This window comes from Tupaia chinensis, unplaced genomic scaffold, assembly GCF_000334495.1.
Source record: "Tupaia chinensis unplaced genomic scaffold, TupChi_1.0 Scaffold139422_1, whole genome shotgun sequence".
NCBI classification, from domain to species: domain Eukaryota; kingdom Metazoa; phylum Chordata; class Mammalia; order Scandentia; family Tupaiidae; genus Tupaia; species Tupaia belangeri.
Genome location: NW_006199308.1, coordinates 734931 through 745279, shown reverse-complemented (window position 1 = coordinate 745279; position 10349 = coordinate 734931). Strand labels below are relative to the sequence as shown.

The following is a 10349-nucleotide window of genomic DNA, read 5'->3' as shown; positions in this document are numbered from 1 at the left end:
CACACACACACACACACACACACACACACACACACAGAAAGAGAAGTGAGAAATCATTCCCTGGGGGGATGGCCACACCTCCACCTTCATTATCCCTCTCCTCCATTCTCCTTTCAGGACTTTGGGCACACATTCACATTTGCCCTGGGTGACTTTCAGGCTGCAGGGTCCGGGACTCAAACTGCACAGTTGGCCTTTCGGGATCCAGCCCCCTTAATCACCACTGGCTGGCCTGATAGACACTCTTCAGGCGCTGCCTATTCAACAGTGAATAAAACCAATGAGAATCCCTACCTTCATGGAATGCGCATTCTACTTAGTGAGGTAGGCAAGAAGTAAGTAAGTACAAGATACTTCTTTTGGAGAGTCGTGATGACATGTGGCAACTAAATTAGAGGAGAATGGGGGAGTATGCGCCTGTGTGAAGGGGGTCACCAATGCAGCTCCAGAAGCGTGGCTAAAAGGGGCATCTCTGAGGATACATGAGGGCATAAGGCACTCCCAACAGAAGGCCCTGAAGCAGAGCTTGCCTGGCTGCTGAGGAACATATGGGAGAGAATGACCAGAGAACAGAGGAAGGGTGGTAGGAGAGAAGGTCAGAGAGGGACAGTAGGAGTGGGCTGGGCTGCAGATCACTGTGGGAGAAGGTGGACAGCAATGGCTGTGTGGGCTTGCCCTAGAGAAAGGTGTGGTTGGGATGGATTCCTACAGGGGGACAAGGCAGTTCTGATTGGGACAGCCTGATTAAAGGTGTGGCAGAAGAAAGGACAGAGTGTTTTCAGGAAAGCATCTAGAGGAGTTAGATGGGAACAGAGCATTGGGGCATGGAGGGAGAGCAGGGACATGCAGTCAGATGAGCACAGGTTGTAAATGCAGGTGTGGAGATGGTATCTTAGCTAAGGCGGTGACTCAAGTGACTCATGGAAGGTTTGTGACCTGGTAATGGGGAACTGAGACTGGGACTGGCTTTTTTTCTCAGAAGCATTAGTAAGCAAAATATGTGTTTTGTGTAACTAAATAGCCCACTTCAAAAGGACCGTAAAAATGTGAAGGTTTTGAAGTAAAGGAAATACAGTCTGTTTCTCTGGATGAAAATTAGCTTGTATTGGGCAATGCTTTAAGGAGAGTAGCCTCTAAGTTTACACTGTATTTTCATTTGCCATCTTTATTTAGAAGTTAGTATTATTGTTTAAAAATAATTATGTCTCATGGTGTCTATGGCATCTAATTTTGGTGGATGGCTTTCTTTGATTATTGCTTATGCATAGTTGGTACTTGAAAATGAATGAGGTAGTTAGTTTTACTGAAGAGATAGTGGTACAGCTTAAAAAAAAAAAGGGGGAGTTTTGACAATGAGTTCAGAATTAAGTTAGTATTGGGGCCAGCAGATGGTGTAGTGTTATGTTGCTAGACTCCCACATGGCCAATAGCAGTTCAAGTCCCAGACCCAGTAGTTTGAAATTCACACTGAGCACATGTGTGTGCATGCCCAAGATCCTAAGAGGAGAATAGAGAAGGGATTGTGGCATGGGCATCCCCCCCAGGGAATGATTTCTCACGTTCTCTCTCACTGTCAATGTCTCCCTCTCCCTCTCCAGCGAGCACACATGCTCTAAGGCAAAAACCTCTTAAAAAAAGGAACTAAGTTACTATCAGGATGATTTTTATTGGCTAACTACACGTTGATGTATGACAAAGACCACAATTTAGACAAATTATTGAGACAAAGGGGAATTTGCAGAGAAAACAAGAGAACTATATAGTTCTGTGAAAAATTGGAAGGAACTCTGTATAAGACCTGAAAGCCTCAGATATTGATGTAAGGAATGTGCATGAAACAATTCCTGGCTTTAAGGGAGAATGAATTTTTATCTTGGGTTGCCATTGGGTCATCAGAAAAGCCATGATGCATTTTTACATAGAAAAATATATCATTACTTTTCTGACACCCAATACAGTGAAAACTTAAGTGTGTCTTTTATGACACATCTACAATTTATAACTTTTAAATGATCGGGCGTTTTAGAATGATCTTACATCCTTACGAGTCTTCTGTTGAACAGTAAGTTCTGTCAGGGAGCAGAGCAAGTCCAGGTTACCATTGATACCCAGCCTGGCATACATTAAGCACATCCATTGTTTTTGGATGAATGTGCAAATGAATACACTTATGGGAACTGCTGAAAACCTAGGAAGTGCTCAGACAGGAGTAATGAAAATAGATAAAGTTTGTAAAAGAAAAGCTAGAGTCTAAGGGAGACTTTACACTCTCTATTTGGAGTAGAAGACAGTGGAGAGGGGTATGGTGGTAGTGTTCTGGGAAATCTGGCTTTCTGTATTGAAGTGAATGATACCTGAGCTCTTCAGAATTTCCACTAATGCCCAATGAAAGGAGTAGGACCTTAAATATAAAAATTGGAGATTACCATCAAATGTAAGGAGGAAACTATGTGATAGAGTGGAATATGACTACAGAGAAACAGTACATGTATTATCTAATGTTTCAAATGGTTTATTTATTTATTTTTTATAACAAACAGTGCCTACATGCTCAAGAGAGAAAGAGAGGGAGAGAGGAAGAGAACCCTCTCTATCCCCCAGTGGGGCCTGGTCATGCTGCAATCCACCTTCCTCTGTTTCTTCCCAAGATTTGAACCATGGTTTGTCATGTGGCATCCAGCTCTCTCCACACAATGCTTAACCCTATGCTATGGAGTTGGCCCAATTTTCCAGCTTTCTTAAGACATTGATTATTTTGGCTGGTGTAATTATCCTAATGGCTAGATTAGATGACTCCTGGTAGGAAATGATCATTTTATTTTACTAAAAATATGATATATTTTAAACAATGATTTATGTATTTCATTTGATTTTAAATATACCAAATTTACTTAGACGTGATCTAGCTTGTATTGGTGGAGTTGTTATTTCTGCTCTGCACTTGAATTTCCTTCATGTCAGATTCACAGCTTTTCCTTTTTTATAGGTTGGAGTTACAGTAAAACAGAGACACACGTTGTGTCCCCTTATGGTTCTTTTTTTGCTCTAGGGTATATGCATTCACTGGAGAGAGAGAGAGAGAGAGAGAGAGAGGGAGGGGGGAGAGAGAGAGAGAGAGAGAGTATCCCCCAGGAGGGATGGCTATGCTGCAGTCTCTTCTTCTCTTGGAGTCTGGGCAAAAAGGCATACACACCTGCCATGTTTTTCAACCTTCCAGGTCTGGGACTCTAACCATACAGTGGGATCTGGCCACCTTAGCCACCACACAATCTGCTGGCCCCTACCCTTATGGTTTTACTAGTACTTTATTATCTTGCACAGATCATGTGAAATAGTAGTAAATATTATGTATTTCTCTTGAAAAATGTAAACCATTATTGAATCAGCATTTTGATTAGTTGCTTGAAGAAAAATAAAAGCAAATTAACTCGAGAGATTAGAATTCAAAATAATGTTTTATTGAAAGTGAACATTGTAAATATTAGAGAAGGCAAGGCCTATTTAAAGAACTTTTTTAAATTTCATTTATTCATTCATTTATTTTAATTTGACAGAGAGAGACAGAGAGAGGGGAAGTGAGAAAGCAAGCTACCAGGTCCAGGACTTGAACCATGGTCAGCCATGTGGGAGTGTCCAGCATCTTAGCCACCACGCCACCTGCTGACCTCCAAGAACTTTTTTTTTAAGAGAGATTTTTTTATAGGGTGTGTGTGCTTGCCAGAGAGACAGAAGGTGAGAAATCATCCCCTAGGGGTGATGGCCATGCTGCAATCCCTTTTCCTCCATTCTCCTCTCAGGATTTTGGGCATGTTTGTACATGCGCCTGATATGAGTTTTAAGTTACCGGCTCTGAGATTTGAACTAGGGTCAACTATGTGGGAGCCCAACGATATAACCATTACGCCATCTGCTGGTCCCTAAAGAACTCTTTACTAATAGGATAACTTGTTCAGTTTAAAGTTATTTGACGGTATGCATTTTTTAAAAAATAATTTTAAAGGAACTTTTATTGCCAGATATTATGCTTGCTATGCTATCTTTATCATTTCAAAATGACCCAGGAAAGTTTGTAAGCCAATTAGTAGATGATATACTTTAAAAATTGTTTTCAAGTCTGGATGGCTCCTTTAAAAAATAGTCATTTCCTCCCCCCCCCCTCAAAAAAAAAGAAAAAAGAAAAAAGGACCAGCAGTTGTTATAATGGCTATGTTGCTGAACTCCCACATAGCCGACTGCAGTTCAAGTCCCGGACCCGGTGGTTTAAACTCACGCCGGGTGCGTGTGTGTGCGTGCCCAAGATCCCGAGAGGAGAACGGAGGAGAAGGGATTGCGGCATGGTCATCCCCCCGGGGGGTGATTTCTCGCTTTCTGTCTCTCTGTCTCTCTCTCTGTCTTTCCAGCAAATGCACATACCCTATAGCAAAAACCTCTCCAAAAAACAAAACAAAACAAAACAAGACTCATTTCTTCCACACTCCCCCCTCCGCTAACAGGAACTCTCTCATCAGAAGCATCTAAAATTGCTTTCCACTCTGAAATTCAAAGCAGAGATTGTTGTTTTCCACAAGAATGTATGAGTACTTTCCCATATATAATTCCTCAGAGAGGGAGCTCTAATTTGTTCTGGTTTGTAGCTAAGGATTACAAGTTTGGGGAGAGTCTGGGAGACTGTGTCACTCTTCTTTCTAATTGCCCTGATCATGCAAGCCACGTGGAAGCCTGTGATGACACGATGCTTTACACAGCATGTGGGAAGGAATTTAATGCCTGCAGGAAGTACATATTTTTGTGGCTCTTTTACCTGAATAATGAGTTTTAAAAAGGTGCAGAGAGATTTGAACATCCGGCTTTGTAACATGTCCAAACATCGTGCATCAACAGGGGGAGTTTAAAATTTCCTCCAGGCTGGTGAAAATCCACTTGGGCAACATGCAGAAGTGAGAAGAACTGTGGTCACGCATGCTGTGACCTTCAAAATGGCAGCGAAACTGACACCTTCTCTTCTTTTCTCCTGCCCTTATTTAAAAAATCTTGTTAATCTACTAGCAGCAAGAAACTGCAAGGCTTCTTTTTAGCCAAGTAACCTTGGTGGATATTCTTATGGAAAAGAAAAACATGCCTATGAATATGGCCTGATTGATTTTCATTTTTTTTAAATTAAGTCATCAGGACAAATAGGCATTGGATATATTTATGCATTGGATATTTAATCTATAACTAATAAATTGTTTAGGGGCCTCCAGTCGGAGAACCAGGTTTTTCTTGAACCCTTTCGATTATGAGGTGGCACATTCAAAAAGGAAGCTCCTTCCAGCTTTGGATCTTTCTGTTAGAAAACTCTACCCTGAGCCACAATGTTGTTGGCATAATTTACATTCACACGTGGTGACTGGGCTCTCCGGACATGAGAACATTAAGCCTAGTATCATTTTAATGGCATCTTTCATGAAGAAAACCAGAGTGCATTTTAGATCTTGCTTTTCTTACAAATATCCAGTGTAACCTCATTCCATATAACATTTCCAAGGCCTCTTTGGGAAACAGTCCAATTGAACTTGAACTTTTGGAATGGGCAGTAGACAGAATGTTCTGGAACGTGCTCCAAATCGTCCATCCAGGGATGGAATAGATGGCATTGGAGGAATTGTTTCATAGCCAGACACCCTTGTGACATAAGTGAACGACTATTCATCTGGGCATGCATTGTTCCATTTGTTTAGGAAGTCTTAATTGTTCCATTAACTTTAAATGTAACATGTATATGCTGTTTTGAAGGATAAATATTTACAGAATTCAATACAGAAGGACTACGGTCTGGGTCAGACCATCCTATGATTTGATCACCATCCCATTTTTTTTTGTTTTAAGAGAGATTTTTGCTATAGGATACGTGCACTTGCCAGAGAGAGAGAAAGAGACAGAGACTGAAAGCGAGAAATCACCCCTCAGGGGGAATAGACATGCTGCCATCCCTTCTTGTCCATTCTCCTCTTGGGATCTTGTGCACACACGCACACACTCCCAGCGTGAGTTTTAAGTCATTAGGTCCAAGACTCAAACTGCTGTCGACTATGTGGGAGTCCAGTGACCTAACTATTATCCCATTTGCTGGTCCTACAATCCCATGATTTTATCTTAGTAGAGATATTTCTTGACAAGAAAAGATTGCCTAAAGTGCTCCTCCACACACATGTACATGGTCATTCAGCAAATAGTTACCTGTTGTAGGCCCCGCACCATGCAGTGAGCTAGCAGTGGAATCCCATACGAGACGGAGCTTACAGTTCAGTAGGAGAGGCACATTTTTGTACAGATGATTTCAATACCTTTTGCCTACTCATAAAATCCACTGTAGAAAACCATCAATGAACTTTAACCTTTTGGAAAGCTCCGTCTAGTTTGTTTTTTTCCATTCCCTGAAACCCAAATGATAACATATCTAGCAAGCTATAGCATTTTATATTGGCTCTAAAAATATCTTCATCATATTTCAAAAGGGATTCCTTTGTTCTGTTCTATTCAAAGTTATTGAAGAAGTTCACTCCATGTTCTGATAGTAAAATTAATACAATAATAAAAAGCACCATCTTACAATTATACAGGAAGCTTTGAGTACTTTCTCATTAGGTTCTTATAACATTATGACATTCTATAAGTAATGCCAAGAAAGTTTATCTATGGAACAGATGCACACTCTCCAGAAAGGCATCTTTATTTTTTTTAAATAATGATTTATTATTATTATTATTTCTAATTTGCTTTAGGGTAAATGCTCTCACCAGAGAGAGAGAAGAGAGAGAAGAAGCAAGTGAGAAAGCAAGCCATCAGGTCCAGGACTCAAAATTGTGGTCAGCCATGTGAGGGTTCAAGTACCTTAACCACCATACCTACTGGCCTCTAAAGATACCTTTAAGACCCCTGTTGCTCTATGGATATTAATTACTCTCTTTCTCACTCAATCAAACTTGTCTCATTGGTAAGATGCAGCCCTCCGTTATGTTTGGTTAGCTCAGACGGTGTGGAATAAATGAAAACATGAGCCCCCAGATCCAACTGGTAGATATTTCTTAAGCTAACCACAGCTGGCTGGACCCGCTGTGGGTCCCGCGCCCACAGGGAGACAGGTGTTCTCTTTCCGGCTTTCTACAGCCTGCCCGGGGCATGAATGCACATGTGAAGTTTCATTCCGGCTTCTTTCAACTTCTTGGTCACTAGGGCCTTTGATTTGTGACCTGAAGCAGAAGCAGCTTCTGAGTAATAAACACCACATCTTCATAGAGTTTTTTTTCTCTTTCAGATTTGACAGAGGGTGCATATGCTCAACAGAGAGAGACAGAGAGAGAGAGAGGGAGTAAGAAAGCATCCTCCATGGTGGGTGGTCATGCTACAATTCCTCCCCTTCATTTCTCCCTCCTTTTGGGATTTTGGGTACACATGCACGCACAGTGGAGTGTTTTAAAACCTCCAGGACCAGGATTCAGACCACACAGTGGGCCACTTGGAGTCTAGCCACCTTAACCACCATGCCTCCTGCTTTCTTCATCTTTGTAGATTTTTATATCTTAGACACTTTCTATGTTTTGTGAATAGTAATGAAACTGAACTACTTCGTTTTAGTGAGAGGGGAAAATAACCAGGCATAGGTAGGACTTACATTTGCTGAAATGATTTATTAAATAAACTTACCATATGAAGCAAAAAAATGTTATTTACTGAAATGTATCTATAGTTTAGGGGCTTCATGGAGCCATGTTACTTTTATTCTTTGTTATTTTTTTAGGTTAATAATTATATAGCACTCAACACTTATTTTGAGTTTGTTTCCATTATGAAAAAACACACGTCCATCTTATGACCTAATTTTACTGATATATTTTTTAGGTAACTGAAATGATTCTGGAAATGTCTCTTGAAGTTTGGTAAGTGCATTTATTTAATTGAATGGGAAATATCTGAATGACCCACTAATTTCTTTTAGTTGTTAAGGAGTATACTTGTATATACAAAATTATTTTGATGGCTTTGAAGATATAAAGGGATATTAAATTTGCTTTTCTTTTTTATTTATCTGTTAACAGTTACAAAATTAAAAAAAAATTCTAGTACATTTTGCTTAATTCTCCAGCAGTTTGATGGTTAAATAGCAATGTTAGATTAAGTGCTTTGAAAGAACCTTTGTTATATTTCTATTCCCAGAGAAATCAATGCAGGTCTATCTTCCATTGTTGATTTAGATAGATTTCAAAAACATGAAACTGAACATAAGCAGAAAACTTACAATCATATTTGTATTACAATAACTCAGGAAATGTATCATTTTTCCAAAGGAGTAGCCTGAAATTTGAGACTCATTTTGTTCATCATGACCAGAAGGACTCCGAATAATTAAGTTCCATGAAACATGTAGCTTTCAATGTGGTCTCTAAGAATGAACACTGGAAGATCATCTACTATTTTCTTTCTTTTAAGAGAGATTTTTACTATAGGGGACGTGTGCTCCCTAGAGAGACAGGGAGAAACAGAGAGACAGTCAGTGAGAAATCACCCCTTGGGGGATGGCCATGTCTCAATCCCTTCTCCTCCACTCTTTTCTCGTGATTTTAGACATGCATCACATGTGCCAGGTCTGGTACTTGAACTTGTGGTTGGCCATGTGGAACCAGTGATGGAACCATTATGCCATTGGCGGTCCCTAATTCATGATTTTCAAATGGTGACTCTTAGGAGAGGAAGGTCTGCCTTGCTGTGATTGATCTCTGGTCTAAGACTGGATTCAGTGGATCCCACCTTCTTCATCCTGTCTTACCTGTATCTTCTTTATCTCTTTGAACCTCTCTGTTGAAGTTGATTTTACCACTTACTGGTACACGTTTCACCCCAGGATGGGCTTTAATGATATGTTACTTAAAAGATGTAGGAAAAACTCAGCTAAATAATATATACTTAACCAAAAGTAACTTACTATATGTTTATAATAAGTTTTAATTCTCTTTTTATATGTTAACTTGTGATTATGAGTCTAGAATAGAAATTTATTTTTCAGAGAAAAATCTTATTCATTAAAAAAGTTTTTAGGGATCAACAAATGATGTTAAAAGTTTACGTCGCTGGACTCCCACATAGTCAACTACAGTTCAAGTCCCAGACCTGGCAACATAAAACTCACGACTGGTGTGTGTGCATGCATGCCCAAGATCTTGAGAGGAGAATGGAGGAGAAGGGAGTGTAGAGTAGCCATCTCCCCAAGGGGTGATTTCTCGCTTTCTGTCTCTCTGTCTCTCTGTCTCCCTGGTGAGCACATGAGCCCTATAGCAAAAATCTCTCCAAAAATTATGTAAGGCCTTCCATTAAGCATAACATAAAATCCAGAAAGAAAATTAAATGAAAAGTTAAGGATAATACATAAAAAAGAAATAAATTAATCATAATTCTATTACTATATTTATAAAATTACTCAACATTGTTTAAACTCATCCAGTTTTTTTTAACATCTTATTGACATCTTCTAAACATTTATGTTTATTACACTGTTCAAAGATCTTTTAAAAAATTATGATTGTTTTTTAAAAATAGTATAACATATTATAAAGAATATGAGTTCTAGAGTGAGAAATCCTGGATTCAAATCTCCTTCTTGCTAATTATGTTAGTGGTTGAAAGAATTCTAATTACTTTTATTACTCATTAGTAAAATAGGAAAAGATTATTTGGTAGTTTATCTATTGTGATAATTAAATGAGATATTCTTTCCGGACAGCATATACTATAGGAAACTTTCACACATACATATGTCCATAATAAGACTAATAACTTACAAAAAATTGGAAATAATCTCAATGTTTTCTGAATAACCAAATAATGGTATATTTTTTAAATGTAAATGCTCCACAATAGTAAAAAGTGTTTAAATTACTTCTATAGGAGTCTTCCAAAAGTTCATGAAAAATGAATATTATGAAAAAACTACATGTAGGGGGACCAGCAGTTAGCGTAATGGCTATGTCGCCTTATTATTATTTATTTATTTTTTATATTTGTTGGAGAACACTTCACTTGCTGGAGAAAGACAGAGAGACAGGGAAAATGAGAAAGCACCACATGGGACATGGATACACTGCAATCTCATCCTTGCCATTTTTCTCTTTACAAGATTTGGGGAATGCACATACCTCTGAGTGTGCATTTCACAAGCTGCCAAGTCCAGGACTCAAACTGTGTGGTTGGCCACTTGGCATCCAGCGACTTTAACCACCAGGATCAGGCTGACCATGAATGCACATTTAATTATTTGTGATGCTTCTTGCTTACTTACTTTTTTTTTTTTTTTTTGCTTTCGGGCGCATGTGCTC

At 39.1% G+C, this 10349-nt stretch overlaps 1 protein-coding gene across 1 annotated transcript in view; it reads left to right on the top strand.

The window, feature by feature from the left end:
- Window positions 1-10349, top strand: part of PLA2G4A (phospholipase A2 group IVA) — a 195977-nt gene that overhangs the window by 99229 nt on the left and 86399 nt on the right. Inside the window, exon 6 of the mRNA XM_006161871.2 lies at window positions 7882-7919. Coding sequence (XP_006161933.1) covers window positions 7882-7919 — 38 coding nt within the window. The remainder of the gene's footprint in view (window positions 1-7881; window positions 7920-10349) is intronic.